An 18179-nucleotide genomic window follows, 5' to 3' on the forward strand; every position below is an offset into this window, starting at 1 on the left:
GGCATTCAGACTGTTCTCACCGCTGGTGCCTGGCCTCATGGGCCAGGGAAAGGCACCAGCGGCTCAGGGGCCAGTCCCGGTGGGAGCGCTCATCCTTCCTTCCCCGGCGTCAATCCTCAGGGCTCGGCGGCCGACCTGGATTCCGTGGGGCCAGAGTGTTGGTCCCTCCTTTATACACCACAGGGAAGTCTGTCCAGTGAGGAGTCACAGCAACTTCTATCTTCCTGGCTGTGCCCCGACACCATGCCAAGCCACAGCCAGTGCGTGAAATCCCGGAATTCCAGCTGCTGGACTGCTGTCGCTCTGGTCTGTGGCACTGCCTACAGCTCCCCCATCTCACTTGAGACACAAGGCGGACACGAATTCAAGGCTGGCAGAAGCTCTCCAGATCTCCGAGGAACCACCTGGAAGCGCTAGCAGCCGTAGCAGCTGTGTCGGGAGCCCCTGCCCTGGGCAGACGCCCCGACAGCACGGTGGCAGAGCCCCGCAGAGGCTGCACGTGCACATCCCGGGCACAGGCTCCTCCGGATCTGCGGTCGGAAGGCGAGCCAGGCTCCACCCCACACCCCCAGCAGCTGCACCCCTCATGGGAGACCAGCCAGGCTTTTGCCTTTTCAAGTTTTTATTTTTATACATTTTTTTGTATTAAAAAGAAAAGCATAATTACCACAAATTACAAACGACTAAAGCAGGACTAGAATAATGAATGAATCACTTCAGCCTGGAAAGCAGATACTCTCAATAATATTAATGTTATAATACAAGCTCATTCAAGTATTTTACATTTTTTTGTCCTTTTAAGTGTGATATCCTAGCACATGGTAAAGATAACGTACTATGAGCATAAGGTGGAACCTTCTCCGCAAAGCCGGTGACGAGTTTTCCTCTCCAGTCAGAAATGGGCTGTACGTTCTGATCTTCTCTGCCTCTGCTATCACCACGGCTGAAGGAGAGGGTGGGGCTGGGGCACATCCGGGCCCGTGCACACAGGAGAGACTCTGGGGCCCCACTCAGGAGGGCACCAGGTGATCCAGACCGCTCTACCCAGGCTTTTGGCAAAAAACCACCCCACCCTCCCTAGCTAGTCGTCCTTCTTGCCCCTCCTCCCCACTGCCAGAGCTTTCTGAGCAACTTTCTTTTTTAAAATCAATCATCAGGAAAGGGAAAAAAAGAGCTACAATAGAACAAAACAAAAACCTAACAACTTTGACATGGGGGCTCTGCACCTGGATCTGAGCCCAAGGGGTCCAGGCTGGGGCAGGGTCGGGCAGCCCCTCTCTACTGGTAGTGCCTTTACTCCCGGATTCAGGAGAGCGCGAGAGAAACCTGCCCCTTAGCAGGGCCGAGGTACACAGACCTTCTGATGTTTGATGCCCAAAGGTTGTGTTGGCATGGACCAATCTTGGAAGGGTACAGGATGAACAGAAGGATTTGGGCGGGCTGTTGCTTTGTGTCTCCGATCTTGGATCCCCATGGAGGATGGTGCTTGTCACAGATACATCGGTCCTAAATTCAAGTGTCTTCAGAAAGTGAAGATGTAAACTACTCTTTGCAACATTAACTCTGAACATGTTACAAAAAAAAAAAAAAAAGAAAGAAAGAAAGAAAAAAAGGAAGAAAAAAAGTCCCCCCAACCCCAGCCTGTGTTGAGATGACGTCCTCACCTCCCCACTCAAAAGGGGCTTCCTCTTTGTGGGGTGTCTGTGGGGAGGATCAGGGAGAGGATGGCAGCCCCCTGGCCTGGGAGTAAACTCTAGATAAGAAAAGCTTTTCCCCACACTCCCAAGGCTTCCTTGTGCCCCCAAACCCAGCAGAGGACAAACACTGAGGTTTCTGTGGTGCTGGATACAGTACAGGGCCAAGCAACCCAAAGGAAAGAAAGAGGCAATGAAGCGAAGGAGGAGGGCGTCCGGTGTCTGGCACATTGGGGGGCGGGCACCAGATTGGGCAGGGGGGGCCTCAAACCCCACTGTCAGAGCAGAGACCAGACACTCATCCTTGGCTTTCGAGACAACCGGCTCACAGGAACTAAGGTGGGCTTCCCCATACTAACTGCTGGGAGGGCAGAGATGGGGGAGGGCACCGGCCAAAGCAATGAGGTGCCCAAGACAGAGGGCAAGCCCTAGCCAGCCTGAGATACTGTCTCCGACTCCCAACTTTAGGGCCCGACAGAGGAAGCAGTTGAAAAGGGCCAAGCGGCGTGAGCACATGACCACCACCACCCTGTGGTGAGCGTGCTGTCACACCCACACGCAGCCCCGTTGGTGAGGGTCAGTTCTGGGTCACCCTCCCTAGCTCTGGATGCCAGGAGACTCCAGCCATTCCACTGTCATTCACAGCCCAAGTCAAGCAGTCAGTGGCTGGAGAAGTCAGGTATACTCTATGTCCACATATACCTTCCTGCCACAGGGCTTCTCCAACTGGCAGGATTCCCCCCACCCTCAAAGCCTCCTCAATCTCTCGTTCCCAGGCGGGGTCAACTGGAGGGTGGGCAGAGATGGCTTGCAGAGGGGGGACGCAAGATGGGGATACCCACCCGGCCCAAGGGAGGAGAATGGCATCTCTCTCCACCTTTTAAGAGACAAAGCCTCCTTGAGGTCTCAGAGATCTATCAAGGGAACGCAAGAAAAGTTTCCAAGCCTCAGCTGCCAAGTGTTCACCTTTCCCCTCTGTGGTGGGGGAGGCAGTCAAGCTGAGCACAAGTGTGTCCCAGATCCAGGCCAATGCTGTCCTCCAACAGTCTGAAGCAAAATTGGCCTTGGCGTTCCAAGGGTAGGATGAAGAGTGTCACGGCAGGACGGGCCCTGGCGTGAGGCAACAGCAAGCAGAGCAAGGACACGACAGTGGCAGCAGTGTACAGACACGGGACGTCAGCTTCAAATGATGCAACAGCGGAGATATTTTGGGCACGGCTCCGATCTGAGCCGCCCCCAACTCTCTTGCCTACAGGCAGGAGGCACTGTACATGCAACTCAATCCAGAGACAGATTCTAGTCAATCCAGCCCAGGCACATCCAGAGAAGGTGGGAGCTCTTCGAGTTGACTCCACCGAGGAAAACAGGCATTTGGGTATTTCAGATTCCCACTCCACAATAAGGCAACTTTTAAAAAAATACTATTTCCAAGAACAAAACAAGAAAATTCCAAGGGTAGGGGAAAGACATCACTTTCTGTGGATTAGGTGGGGGTTTTCTGATGGTTTTTTTTTGGTCTTTTATGGTCGATTTTGTCTTTTTTTTTTTTCTTTTTTTCTTTTCCATTTTCCCAAGGATGGAAAGGTCAGAGAAAAATAAAATAAATCATCTTTCAATAGTCTCTTCTGGTATGAGCAGCGTCTCTCTGGGCTGGGGAGTAAGGGGCATGGGGGGAGGGGAGTGGAGAGAGGCCGAAACCTTCCCCACCCCCACTTCTAGATCCTTTGGTTTCCTTCTCCCGGAAGATGGCAGGAGGGCGTGGTAGGGAGAGCAGGGAGAGAACAAGGTGATGGCAAGCCCCAGATGATCAAGGGGCTGGTGCTCGTGGGGCCCAGGGACGCTGCCAGAGCCTTCTGTGAAACAGTGCTGGGCAATGGGGCCCACAGGGCCTTTCTGTGGGCTGCATAGTTGGCTGGAGGGGGAGCAGGAGGCAGCTGTGGATGGGGACCAGGGTTGAGGCCTACCAGCCGCGGGCAGGGCTGCAGAGTGATTTTGGTAATCCAGACGAACTATCAATAATTTAAAACTTGATATATATATATATATATATATATATATATATATAAAAAAAAAATTTCCCCCCTTACCCTCCCCCCCGCAACCCCTCAGAAGAAGCTAGGATGTGAAGAAGAGCCATGGAGAGAGAAGAGGGAGGGGGTGTGTGGAGGCTCCTGCCCAGGGGCGCCTCTGAGAGCCCAAATGGTGTACACACTGCTACTCAGCACGAAGGCCCATCCTAATGACTACAGGCCTGTCCCTTCTCTGTCCCCTCTCCTGGGACTGGGCACCCCCACAGACTCTCACCTACCCCTTCCATCCCTTCTCCCCACAAAACCCCAGGGCTGAAGGGTCTTTCACTTTCCCAAAGTCTGTGTGTCCGAGTGCTGGCTTGTCCATTTAGCGTCTTCTCGGATGGGCTGGCCAGGAGCTGGTGTGGGGGGTTGGCTGACCACGGCGGAGGGCCTGCCGGAAGACTGGGAGGGGCACCGCCTCCTGCCCTCGCCGCTGCCACCTCCTGCTGCCACTGGGTGTCGCTTGTGGTTGCCCTCCTCACCCATGGGGGGCTGCAACAGAGGAGGGAGTCAGAGGTGATGAGGCAGCACTACCCACACCCCCTTCCTTGCCAGAGCCGTCTAGAGACCCCCTAACTTCCTACCTCCCAGTGCAGATGATGAAGAGGTTCATAACCCTAAAAACTCGTCACCCGTTTTATTAAGCACATCTCCATGCCAAGAGGCCAAGCCTTGTGCTGGTTTACGCACATTCACTCCTGTGGTCTACACCACCCTCTGATGTAGACATGACCATCTGATTTCACAGACGAGGACGGCGAAGCGTAGAAAACTAATGTGCCAAGGGTCCCAGAGCTTTTAACCGGTAAAGACAAAATCTGGACCAGGCCCATCTACCTCTGAAGCCCAGGCCTTTATCCATACAAGTTTCCGCTCCCCTTCTGAGAAGAGGTCACTGCTCAGGAGATGGTACATGGAACGTGGCACGCAGTACGCTGCAATGCCTCCGCTCAGAAGGCCCAGATGCTCCTGGGGACTGCCTCACGCCCCCCAAGGCCCTAAAAAGGACACTGATCTCAAGAGTCAGACCGGGATCCAGCCTAGCCTCACCACTGCCAAAGGTCCTGTAACCCCGAGGACACTTCCTTCCCTTTCTGGGTGCCAAGGGTGGAGCCCTTCTTGCTCTACTCCCAACAGGTCTCCCCATTCTCTGCACATGTACTCCCCGCTCCAGGCCCAGAAAGGAGGAAGACCTTAAGGATGGAAGACAATGGACTCATCTTTTTGTCAGGACACCTGAGCAGCGCTGCCACTATCTCACTGGCTAGCCATGGGCTCCAGTTCACCCACTGCTATAGTGATAACAGTAACCCTGCTTGCTTCATATTATAAAGGTTAAATGAGGTCAGTGTAAGTGCCTAGCACAACCAGTGTCAATTTTTAAATAAATGTGAGGACTATTATTTACTTCTATTTGCCCTTTTGCTAAAAGGTTTCAAGGGAATAAGATGACTGGCATATCCCTACTACATTATAAACTCTCTGAAGGAAAAAGAGTTTTACTTATCTCCGGAGTCCCTGAAGCACCTAGCACAGAAGAGGAACCAGTAGTAATAACTTTGACCCACCACTGGATGTCACTGTTGAGTCACTGCTCCAAGAAGATGAAGTGGGTGGAGCAGGGAAGAATCGGACATATTTTATAAACTTCTGGGGTTAGAACTGACCTCTCCCAGAAAGACATTTACCTTGGGTACTCATCCTGATCACCTCTAACTAGGGCACAGCAGCAAGGAGGGTTGGAGATAACAGGGAAAGAGCATTACGACGGTTTAGCCACATCCACCATGGGAAAGGGAGGAAGGAGCAACCATACACCCTCCAATTAGCCTTCACTGCCCAACTTCTCACACCCTGTTTAACAAAGAAACTAAGGCCCAAATGGGGGCAGGAAGGGTCCCTGAGCTAGTGGCACAGCTGGGATCAAAATCCAGGTATCCTGATGTCTGGTCCAGTTTTCTTTCTAGGACAATCAGGGTGGGAAAGACGAGAGACATCCACTTACATCCACTCGGAAGTCTTCAAGACGTCGGAATTTGCCGAGGTATTCTTGAAGTTTGGGGTCAATGTCCAAATTTTTGGCTTTGGAATATTTCAAGAAGGCCCAGAACTTCTCCAGCCCATACAGCTGACCTGCAGGGAAAGAGGAGAAAGAGGTAGAGAGAGACTTGGCTGCTAAGAAGTTGAGAATAGAGAGGCTCAGGAGAGGGAGGTATGACATGATACAGACAAGCCCAGGCAGAGCTAGGGCCTGAGAAGAGAAGACTGAGATGACCAGGGCTCGCAGAGCCCCAACTCTTGACTCTTACCAGCTTCATAGTCCTTCACGGTTTCCTCCTGAAAGTCCTTAAATATGTCCAGCCGGAACTTCTTTTCCAGGCCATAACTGTAGTATCGAAAAAGGCACTCCAAACCATATCTGTAGAAGAACACAAGCCAGTGAAATTGGGACAGTTTCTTTATCTGTAAAACAGGAAATGCACCTGGATGATCGATGAACTATGAAACAGTTTAAACACATGGATTATTGAGAAAATGGTAAGCATACTTTGAGAAGGCTAACATTTAATGCTAGTCTAAATGAGTCGAGCATTAAATGTTTGCCAAGGGTCAGCAAACTGAGGCCGAATGAACGACAGCATCCTGCCCACACCCATTTGCCTATAAAGTATCACTGGTTGCTTTCTGCTACAAGAGCAGAGTAGTTGCAACAGAGACTTTATGTCCCACAAAGCCCAAGATATTTGTTGTCTGTCCCTTATGCAAAGTTTGTCAATCACTGGCATGAACTCTCTGCAAAGCCATTTGACCATGCCAATTAGTAGGTTTCTTCATTTACCTCGGAAATTTCAATTCTAGGAACATATACCAGGGAAATGACCAAAAATGTAGACTTAGATTGTATAGATGTACAAAATTGTTCATAGCAGCATTATTTTGAAAAATTTAAATGTCTTAGAGAAGCGATTAAGAAAAATCATGGTAACTTTGTACAACAGAATAATATAATCTATTAAAAATTACAATGTAAATATACACTCATGGATACTGAGAGATGTTTACAATATATTATAAAGTAGAAAAGACAAGTTTCAAACTGTTATATGTAGAATGAACCCACTGTTGTAAATAAATACATAAAATTTATATCTACACAGGCACACAAAGTCTGGAAGGGCACAGACTACATATATTAAATATATTGACACTGGTTATCTTTGGGAATTGGGAATTGGGATTTTCAAATGATCTTGTCTCATGTAACAACTTCTGTAAGAAGGCAAAAAGGTTAAGTATTTTAACAACATGGAAAAATGCTCATACTTATAAATGATAAATAAGACATAAAAAGGCATTCCTTGCATGACCTAAATATATATAATATGGCAGAACATTAACACTGGTTGTCTCTGGACTGAAGGACATTTTCCCCCTGCTTCTTTAAACATTTCTGTCCTTTTCAAATTGCTTACAGAGAAAACATTTTACTTGGGAAAAAAAGTGTCCCTTCAAAGTTTTTTGGTTTTTTTTTTTGAATAGCAAAATGTTGAAAGCAACCGAAGTATCTATTAATAGGAGACTAGTTAAATAAGTTATGGTACATCTATACAGTGTAAGACCATACAAGCTATAAAAAAGAACAAGAAAGCCATTTATATATGGATACAGAATGATCTCTAAAATACAGCCTTAAGTAAAAAAGCAAGGTGCAAAATAATATCTAATAGAGGCCATCTCTTGTGTAAACAAAAGGGGTGTGTGGGGAGACTACATAGGTCTGTTCTTGCTTACATAAGCAAAGTATTTTTAGAAAGGACTCACAAGAGTCTAACAATACTGGCTGCCTGTGGGGAAAGGAACTAGACGGTTGTAAAACTAGGATAAGGAGACTCCTCACTCGCTATATACCCTTCCGACTTCTTTGAATTTTGAATATATTACTCATTCAAACTAATAATTTTTTTACGAAGTACATGAAATATATACACAATAGATTTCCAATTACAGTTCTGGAAGTAGACCCAACAGAGAACCTTCACCACGCCCCCAAGCCCCAGCCAGAGCCTTCACCTCAATCCCACTCACCTGTAGCCTTCTTTGGCATCCTCCAGAGCCAGCTGCTTGAACTCCTCGTACATCTTTTTGTTGAAGTGATCTCGGAGGAAGAAGGACCAGAAGCGGAAGAGAGTGTTCATCTCCTGAGACTGGCCAATGCCCAAGCGTTTCCGCTCTGATTGGGGAGGAAGGAGGAAAGATGTGTTTTGGAGTCAGGTTGCCTGTGCTTCAGGGGACAAATGATCCTGGGGCTCAAAGACATCAGTCTTTTCTCCTCCCAATTCCCTTCCTCATCACCTGCCCCCTTAAGTCTTTGGGGAAGTGTTTATTGAGGACTAACTGCCCTGCGTCAGGCTCTGCTGCTGGGCACTGGGCCTGAGCACCCAAGGAAGTAGGTGGCATCAGCTTCTGAACCAGGTCATCCTGGTCTAGCTCTCCACCTCAAACGTTAACTGCTCTCAGTGTAGTTATAACAAGGAAAAGCATGAACAAATAATTTGTGCACTGCAACAAATTATATTCTTCACTGTATCATCAGTACCGATTATTTCAGCAGTCCTACAATACTAACGAGTAAAAATGGTACCATTAAAAAATATATGTAGGGCTTCCCTGGTGGCGCAGTGGTTGAGAACCTGCCTGCCAATGCAGGGGACACGGGTTCGAGCCCTGTTCTGGGAAGATCCCACATGCCGCGGAGCAACTAGGCCCGTGAGCCACAACTACTGAGCCTGCGCGTCTGGAGCCTGTGCTCCGCAACAAGAGAGGCCGCGACAGTGAAAGGCCCGCGCACCGCAATGAAGAGCGGCCCCCGCTCGCCGCAACTAGAGAAAGCCCTCGCACAGAAACGAAGACCCAACACAGCCATAAATAAATAAATAAATATTAAAAAAAAAAAAAAAGTCTAAAAATTAAGAACCTTTGCTCTTAAAAGGACATGATCAACAAGGTGAAAAGACAACCCACAGAATGGGAAAAACTATTCGCAAATTATGTTACCTGATAAGGGGCTTGTACTTAGAATATATAAAGAATCATTACAACTTAATAATAAAGACAAACAATCCAGTTAAAAAGTAGACAAAGGATCTGAATAGACATTTCTCCAAAGAAGACATTTCTTACAAATGGCCAATAAGCACATGAAAAAATGCTCAACATTGTTAGCTATCAAAACCGTATCAAATCAAATCAAATCAAAACCATAAAAAGATATCACCGCATACCCACTAGGATGGCTATACTCAAAAAGACAGACTATAACAAGTTTTGGGAGGATGTGGAAAAATCAGAACCCTCACACACTGCTGTTAAGAATATAAAATAGTGCTGCCACTTTGGAAATCAGTCTTGCAGTTCCTCAAAATGTTACACAGAGTTACACTATGGTATGACCCAGGAATCCCACCTCTTCCACTCAAGATAAATGAAAACCTATGTCCACACAAAAACGTGTACAGGAATGTTCACAGCAGCATTACTCATGATAGACAAAAAGCAGAAACCCAAAATGTCCATTGATTGATGAATGGATAAACAAAATGTGGTATATCCACAGTGGAATGTTGTTTGATAATAAAAAGGAATGAAGTACTGATACATGATACAACATATAATGAACCTTGAAATTATCATGCTAAGGGAAAGAAGCCAGTTACAAAGGACTACATATTGTATGATTCCAGGTATATGAAAAGTCCAGAACAGGCAAATCCATAAAGACAGAGAGCAGAGCAGAGTGGTGGTTGCATAGGCCTGGGAGGAGTTGGGGAGGTGGGGGGATGGGGAGTGACTAGTAAGGGGCACAGGGTTTACTTCTAAGGTAATGAAAATGTTCTAAAATGGATTCTAGTGATGGATGCACCAACTCCTAAATATACTAAAAGCCACTGACTGCACTGTACACTTTAAATGGATGAACTGTATGGTATGTAAATTGTTATCTCCATAAATTACACACAGACACTGACACACACACACGCACACATGAAGAGGGAAGTAAGGTAGATGAACCAAGCATTTAGCAGCCTTGTTTTGCTGAATAAAAGGGGGTTGAGTGACTTAATAACTCTAAGTGAGCATTAAGATCGACTCTGAGCATCTTTAGAAACAACCTGACAGAAACCTACAGTTAAAAGCTATCTCCTCTGTGATAAAAGGTAACATGTGAGAGCGTCTAGAGAGGATCTCTCCTTGCAGTCTCATCTAGAGCAGGGGTCAGCCATCTCTTTTTCTGTGAGAGGCTGGAGAGTAAGTATTTTAGGCTTTGCAGGTCACATATGGTCTCTGTCATAAATTCTCTACCTCCCCACCCCACAAGCACTCAAAAATGTAAAAAACTGTTCTCAGCTCCAGGGCCATACAAAGATAGGCTGCTGGCTGGATTTGGTCCACAGGCCGTCACTGTTCTAGAGAATATATGCTGTCTCATGCACACCCTTTTGTGACACTGGTGGTCTTGCCAGACACAGGAAAATTCCTGATATTTTTTATATCAATAGAGAAAGATCAAGGAACAGGAATGTTCTAAGCACCAGATTCTTTTTGCCTCCTGTATTCCAAAACTATCTGGCTATTATGTCATGTCACTTCTTGCTCTGAGGTTAGAGAAAATAGTCACCTGCTCCACCAGCCCTTACACTGGATCTAAGCAGTGGTCCAGGAAGCTCAGCCCTCTCCCTCTGTGCTTCTTACCGTTAAGGCAGCGCCTACGATACTTGTGGTAGACGTGTTGTGTGAAGCCGTTTTCCTTGAGCAGCTCGTGGGAAGGATGCTGGAACTTGGGCAGCGATTGAGGGGTACAGCCATAGCTGCCAACCGCAGGCGTGCCTTCTGAGGGGCTGGAGCTATAGAGACCATGAAACAGAGAGTGTCACCGGGTTCCTCAGAGCTGCCAGCCATCAAATAGGAGGGGCCTCTCTGGTCTCTTCCAGCAGCCAAGATCCAGCCTCTCACGGTGCAACAAACAAAGAGGCCCAGGTACTGTGCTAGGCCCGTAACTTATTATAGCCATGGGTCTCACTCTTTGTATCAACCTTTGGATGCTTTTTTAACAAAGAGGTCACTGGGGCTCACAGAGACTGGGAGTCTTGCCCTGGGTCACAGAGCTAATATTTAACTTCCCAGATCTGTACAATGCCCAAACCTGAGCTTTTAGCCATTTACTTATCCCGTGTTAACATTTAACTTTCCTTAATGAGCTGTAATGGGTTAACCCAAACATATTTTTCTTAAAACCATGCCTATCTTTGCAGGGAATAGACCGCATAGGTCAGTGGCTCCCAAATCTTGCTTTGGAACTGAGAACACTGGGGTAGTTTTCCTGAGGAAAAGAAAAAAGGAATCTGGGCCCCACTCCCTGAAGCTCAGTCAGGAGATCTAGGGTGGGGTCCAGGAATCTGTATCTTTATTCAACTCCCTAGCTATCTTGAGGGAGGCAGCAGACACCCACTTTTGAAATCAACTGAGCTATCCTCTTGAGAGAATGCCACGTGGCCGCCACACCTCAGAAGGCAGCCTTCCTCTTCCTGGGATCTGGATTAAGCTCTCTAGACTACTCCTGTTTTTTTGGATTTGGATGAGGGCCCCTCCCTTAAATTTTCTTTAATTTGCAGACCAAAGAGGTTCTCTCTTCTTGGTCCCATCAATGTCATGGCTCTGCTGCCTGCCCTGCAGTCAGCCTGACCTTCCCTCCCCACTGTCCCATACCTGATGGAAGCAGTCCGGGGCCTGTGCTCGCGGGAATCCATCACCCAGCCCACGTGACTCTCCAAGGGTGGGTTCGAGCTGTGTCTGGTCTTCCTTTTCCGAGGCATCTGCAAAGGTCAGTCCGGGACTTGTTACTAATTGTACTCATCCAACTCTGAGGAGCATCAAGCATTTGTAGGACTAAGATTCCCTCCTAGGTGTGAGTTATCTCACAATTTATAAAGCATTTTCACGTCTATTTTCACACGATGTCCACAGCTGTAAGCTAGGAGCTGACACGCCTACGTCACAGGTGAGGAGATCGAGGCTTGCTGGTGACATGATCTGCTCAAGGACCCACACCTGGTCAGTCCTCCTTAGGCCTTACCATGGCTACATGCGGCCACCACTCCCACGCCCAGTCCATCTTGCAGATGTGTCACTCAATCCTGGTGGGCCCACCAGCCTAAGAATACGGAGCAGGTGGGGGACGTGGCACTTGCTTGGCTCAAGGCAAGAGAGGGAAGCAGAGCCCTGGAATGCGGTGCAGTGAGCCCAAGACTCTTAGCAGCTCAGCAGGAACGCCTCACCTTAGCATCTAGCGTCCGACCTTCCTTCACCACTGGATAAAACCGTGACGTCTGGCTTGAGTCTTTGAGCTGCGGTGTCCGGGGAGTGCGAGGGGTCCTGGCATTGCGATAGTTTGGCGACTCTGGGACAGTGGTTGGTAGAGAGCGGGCAATGGTGGAGGGCTCAGGGGCACCGAACAGCTTGTTGGCCAGGGCGTCAGTGGGAACTGCAGAGGCAGAGCAGGGACGGTAAGCAGAGGTAGGCCTGTGAATGCCTGTCCCTGTAGGGCCCCAGTCGGACGGCTCCAGACCCTCCCACCCAGGCCAGGGTCGCAGGTGTCACCTCTCACCTTGCTGGAAGCGAGGTGGTCCAGGAGGGACCTCTTGGTTGGGATCCACAGGGGGCTCAGGGGTTAGTGTGTCAAACTGCTCCCGACTGATCATGTTGACTTTCTTGAAGTTCTCGACTTCTTGCTGCAGAGGATATGAGATGGGGGGTGGGGGTCGGGGGGGTAGGGGGAGATGCTGGTAAGAAGACTGCCCTAGCCTGTTTAGGGATCAAGACATGCAGGAAGCTGAAGAGGGCAGCTCCCGCGACCACATACATGGAATTCTGGTCCCCAGGCTCTCAGCTGCCCCATCACTATGCCTCAACCCCAGGTACCCAGGCATGAGTGTGCTAACCCAGAATGGGGGAGTACTTGCCCAGCCCTCTCTGCAGCAGCACTGAGGTCAGGACTCCGGCTCCCCAGGAACGTGCTGTAGACTCCCCCACCCTGATTCTCTTCCTGCAGTTCTCTCCTCAACTCCACCAAACACACTACTACTCACAACAGAGGCTCACCAAAGGCCAACCGACCACCACACATACCCACTCTGTAAACACCTACTACACCAGTTTTGACTGTTTCCAGGTAGCAGTGATTTTTTAAAAGACCTATCTTTCCTCCATATTTCACACTCAAAGCAAGTTCCTCAAAAGGCTTTTAAACTTTTATATATGCCTAAATATTTAAGAACAGAAATGACAATCCAATCCTTATTCCATTCCTCACACAAGTGTCTAGCCAACTTAAGACATTAACCATGGATGCTCAAGAAGCAGAATAACCACCTCTAACACTGGCACAGTCTACAGCGTTCACGTCGAGCAGCACCCCCTTCTGTTAGATGAGGATGCTGAGGCTCTGTGCCCAAGGTCACAGGGCTCGTCAGCCTTCCTCTTCCACACGCTACAGGCACCCCAGGCCCCACCACCACTGCTACACCCAAGACTCACCTTGATCTGGGAATACTCGGGTTCAAACTTCTCAGTCCACAGGTCCTGCTCGTAGTAGAAGAGCCCGTCGTTAATGACCTTGGCCAGCTCAGCGCTCATCTTGGCACGCGAGGTGTGGTTGCCTGTGCGGTCCCCCCCCGGGTGCCGGCGCATGTAAGGTGGTGTCTGGGTGACAATGAGGATCTTGTTGACATCCCGGTCATCAATCTCGTAGTCAGAGTCCTCATCAGACCAGGCGGTAAAGGTGTTCTTCCGCCCATCCATCTGCTCCATTTCCTCGTCAAACAGGAAATCCAGTTCCTCTTGCTCGTCTTGATCCTTGGACGTCAGCTGCTGAGAGGGCAGCTGCTGAGGCAGAGTGGTCGGGTGGAGGAACCTGGGCTCCTCTGACTTCTAACATGGGGGCAGACCGAGGAGAAAGGGAATCACCAGGGAATCACCTTATACCAGGCTCTGTTGCTGTCCCCTGGGAGAAGCCCTGACCCCTCCACATGGGACTGTTACAACTGCGGCCCTGATAATGCCAGCAAGTCACAGCTGTCAGCCTCAGAGTCAGCCTCATGGAAAAAGGATGCCCCATACGAGTCCAGGTTTCTCCGCTCACAGCTCACATCACAGTCATTCATCAACACTGAGACAACAAGTTCCCTGCATGTAGGAACTGCACTCTCATTTACCTAAATATGTATCCTCCACAGCACCTGGCCTGAGAGAGGGTACAAGTTCAATAGGCTGATTCATCCGTTTGTCCATCCCCAACACCTCCCAATAAACTGGAAGCTTCATCAGGCAAGAACCACAGCTGCCTTGCCTTCCATTGTATCCCCAGTACTTAGACTGGGATCTAGCAACAGCACATGTTCAACTACTTGATAAATGGGCAAGTACCCACTGGTACCAGGCCCTGTAAGAAGACCCTAAAAGCAGAATAATGAACAAGACCAGGCCCTTGGATTTACGGAGTTCTCAGTTTAGTGGGACAAAAAGTCAACCAACCAACCAACTGCAGTGTGTTACGGTAAGGACTATAAATAGGTCTTGTGGGAGTACATAGGGAGTAGCACTTAACCAACTGGGGGTGGGAGTGGGGACAGTCAGGGAAGGCTTCCCAGAAGAAGTGACTATGAAAGGACGCTCGTAAGTAAGCCAGATGAAGGCAGGGACAAAGATGGTGAGAGGCAAAAAACAAAACAAACAAAAACACAGCATGTCCCAAAGGCAAGAGAAAACAAGACTGCTTTCAGCCAAAACAAAGTATTTCAGAGTGTTGACAGGCTGAATTTACCTGAAATTTTGGAGGTAAAGCATTTGTCTACCCCATAGTATATATCTAAACGTCAATTCCCTGCTGTGCAAAGAGCTTTCTGTATAAACTCTAACCCTATTCTCTTTTGGAAGGTTCACGATAGGTCAGGTGGGAGTAGGGGCTCTAATTCTGGAATGCGGGCTAAGCGTGGCTCCACCTTTCCAAAGCCTTTGCCGTCTGCAGGACTGAACTGAACTCTGTCAGGTCCTTGTGCACTTACTACCCTCTCCTCATGACTCCAGCCTAACCTCTGACACTTTCTGGAAGACCGCAGCCAGAACAGACTGGGAAGTTGGGATATAAACAGGAAGGGAGGACGAAGGAGTTGAGGGAGGTGGTCAAAATGGAAAAGGGAGCACAGAATTCCATAAATCCAAAGTCCAAGGTCACCTCTGAGGCCTCCTCACAAGCCCCACACCAAGAAGGTCTCCAAAAAAGGGATGGCAATGGGCAGGTGAATGGAGCAAAAGTCTGCTCCTGGAAAAGGGGCAGTAATTTTAGTTTGAGATTGAAACACTTCTCTAACAGGGACTAAATGTGAGCTATTCATATACTGCTTTACTATTTCTAGAGCAGTCTAATCCCTCCTTACTTCCATCCGAAGACGGAGAAAATGAAGCCTTGAGATATTAAAGAAGCTTCCCAAGGTCACCAGCCAGCAATCACAGGAGACCTGTGTTCTAGTCTAGACTCTATCCAGACCGTGTGTCTGCTCCCTCTCCCTTCCCTCTTCAGAAGGTCTGAGAGGCTTATATATGGGACAGTGAGGACAAATTCAGGGGGAAGGCACTAAAAAGGGAGGCCCAGGGATTTAGATGGGGCCAAAAGAACAGCCAAGGGACTTCCCTGGCCGCTCAGTGGTTAAGACTCCGCTTTGCCACTGCAGGAAGCATGTGTTCAATCCCTGGTCGGGGAACTAAGATCCCGCATGCCACATGGAGTGGCCAAAAACAAAAAGAACAGGCAAGTATTAAGAAACACTTAATACTTAATGAGACACTGCTGCCAGAGGCTGCATGACCCCCTCCTGTGAAAAATGCCATTCAGGATCTCACGAGCTAAGGCTGCCCTGAGGGGTGACCGCCACTGGAAAGGGACACAGGCCATATCAGCCTTCCTGCAGTCACTGGTGACCTCCAGCTCGCATTACAACCCTGGGCCACCCAGCTTGCCTGCCAGCCCCTACAAGCCCAGAGCTCTGCGCCTTTGCAACACCCCTCCCCACACTCCAGGCCAGGCCCCTAGAACCTAGGGTGGGTGGCAGGCCTCACCCACCTTGGGTCGTGCTGGGGAGGGCCGAGGCCTTTTCTTCACTTCAATCCAGTTCTCAGAATCCAGGTCAGGGAGGCTGGCAGACAGGCCCTTGGGCAGGGTCTTTAGGTTGCTGACCTCCTCCGTTTTAGTTGGCACTGGGGTGACAGCACGGGGAGAGCCAGGCGCCGACTCTAAAGGGTGGAAAGGGGAGATCCTCATCCCTCCAGCCCTCCTCCTGATGGCCAGAGGACAAGGGCAACAGGGAGGCATCCGCATGCCAGCAGGGTACCTACCTGTCTCCTTCTGATAGTGCTGGCGGGGGACAAACTCTGGGCAGTTGAGAAGCTGGGAGAAATCAGTCTGGGAATAATCCACTATTGGGGGACCAGGAAGAGGCCATTTCTCTGGCTCCTCCCTCCGGCGGACTTTTTCATCAACGATCTCCACCACCTTGCTGTCCTTTAGGGCCTGCAGGGGAGAAAGAGGGAGAAGATGCAGAGGAAAGACATGGACAGACTGAGATCCTGGAAGCTGGTGGATGACTGAGCCCCATGAGCTCAGGGATAAGTTTAGTGCTGGCAGGAGTATAAGAAAACTGGTACCATCTTCCACGACCAGCGGACGAGTGAGATGTTCAAACTTGTAGGAGGGTACCAACATGAAAAACACACCTGCCCTTTGACCCTGCCATTCTACTTCCAGGAATCAGCCCCAGAGAAATACTTGCACAAACAGGTGACAACATGTGTAAGATCTGGATACAAGGCTGTTCACAGCAACACTGTCTGTAAAAGGAAAAAACTGGAAACTACCTATGCTTGCCACCACATAAGCAATTTAAACCAATTATGGCGCATCCATTCAATGGAACACCATTCAGGCTTAAAAATCAGCTTCAAATGTGCTGAGGTGGTAAGAGTCACAAAAAAGCAGGTGTAGGTCAGTGAGTTTAAGATCCCATTGGGGGACTTCCCTGGCGGTCCAGTGGTTAAGACTTCGCCTTCCAGGGACTTCCCTGGTGGCGCTGTGGTAAGACTCCACGCTCCCAATGCAGGGGGCCCAGGTTCAATCCCTCGTCGGGGAACTCGATCCCACATGCATGTCGCAACTTAAAGAGTTCACATGCCGCAACCAAGGAGCCCGTCTGCCTCAACTAAGGAGCCTGCCTGCCGCAACTAAGACCCAGCGCCACCAAATAAATTAATTAAGTAAGTAAGATGAAAAAAAGACTTCGCCTTCCAATGCAGGGGGTGAGGGTTCGATCCCTGGTGGGGGAGCTAAGATCCCACATGACTTGAGAACAAAAAACCAAAACATAAAACAGAAGCAGTACCGTAACAAATTCAATAAAGACTGGAAAAAAAAAAAAAAAAAGATCCCATTGGTGTTTGAATTTTTAAGTAAAAACATACTAATGCACACAAATTTTTCTAGGATTCACAGGTAAAGTGCTACAGGTGTTTATCTCTGGGAAAAAGGGTGAAAAATGGAGGGGGGAGAAGAGTTTTCTTCTAAAAATCTTTTAGGGGCTTCCCTGGTGGTGCAGTGGTTAAGAATCTGCCTGCCAATGCAGGGGACACAGGTTCGAGCCCTGGTTCGGGAAGATGCCACATGCCGCGGAGCAGCTAAGCCCGTGCGCCACAACGACTCAGCCTGCGCTCTAGAGCCCGCGAGCCACTACTGAAGCCTGTGCGCCTGGAGCCCATGCTCTACAACAGGAGAAGCCACCGCAACGAGAAGCCCGCGCACCGCAACTAAGAGTAGCCCCCGCTCACCGCAACTAGAGAAAGCCGCGACAGCAACAAAGACCCAATGCAGCCAAAAATAAATAAAATGAAATAAATAAATTTATTTAAAAAAAAATTAAAATTAAAAAAAAAATCTTTTAAATGGAAGAGGAAAACATTTCAACATGTGACAACATACTCTGTTGGTGAGGCTGGGGAAGAGGCACTCTCATATACTGCTGGTGAGAATGCAAAAGGCACACCCACTAGAAAGGGAATCAGGTAACAGCTAGCAAAATTACATATGCACTTGCCTTTCAGTTCAACCATCCCACTTCTAGAAATCTACACCAAAGACACTGGCTAAAACATGAAAAGATTATATATATATATATATATATATATATATATATATATATATATACACCTGTAAATAAGAATGAGTAGTACCTTTCTTCTACTACTACTACTACTACACGGTCAGCTCCCAGATATATTAAGTGAAAGCAAAAAAAACGTGAAGAAATACATGTGC

At 48.7% G+C, this 18179-nt stretch overlaps 1 protein-coding gene across 2 annotated transcripts in view; it reads right to left on the reverse strand.

Moving 5' to 3' along the window:
• Nucleotides 1-604: 604 nt before the first annotated feature.
• The window catches only part of LARP1 (La ribonucleoprotein 1, translational regulator), an 88410-nt gene continuing 70835 nt past the window's right edge, over nucleotides 605-18179 (reverse strand). For both annotated transcript variants that reach the window (XM_082453903.1, XM_082453902.1), the window contains exons 9-19: nucleotides 16211-16385; nucleotides 15939-16108; nucleotides 13358-13750; nucleotides 12429-12552; nucleotides 12100-12305; nucleotides 11531-11637; nucleotides 10517-10668; nucleotides 7853-7997; nucleotides 6076-6185; nucleotides 5772-5899; nucleotides 605-4258 (exon numbers count right to left, since the gene is read on the reverse strand). In XM_082453903.1, the coding sequence (XP_082310029.1) occupies nucleotides 4049-4258; nucleotides 5772-5899; nucleotides 6076-6185; nucleotides 7853-7997; nucleotides 10517-10668; nucleotides 11531-11637; nucleotides 12100-12305; nucleotides 12429-12552; nucleotides 13358-13750; nucleotides 15939-16108; nucleotides 16211-16385 (1920 nt within the window). In that variant the 3' untranslated portion in view covers nucleotides 605-4048. The remainder of the gene's footprint in view (nucleotides 4259-5771; nucleotides 5900-6075; nucleotides 6186-7852; nucleotides 7998-10516; nucleotides 10669-11530; nucleotides 11638-12099; nucleotides 12306-12428; nucleotides 12553-13357; nucleotides 13751-15938; nucleotides 16109-16210; nucleotides 16386-18179) is intronic.

Source organism: Balaenoptera physalus (genome assembly GCF_965194825.1).
Source record: "Balaenoptera physalus genome assembly, chromosome: 3".
In the NCBI taxonomy this organism is placed as follows: Eukaryota; Metazoa; Chordata; class Mammalia; order Artiodactyla; family Balaenopteridae; genus Balaenoptera; species Balaenoptera physalus.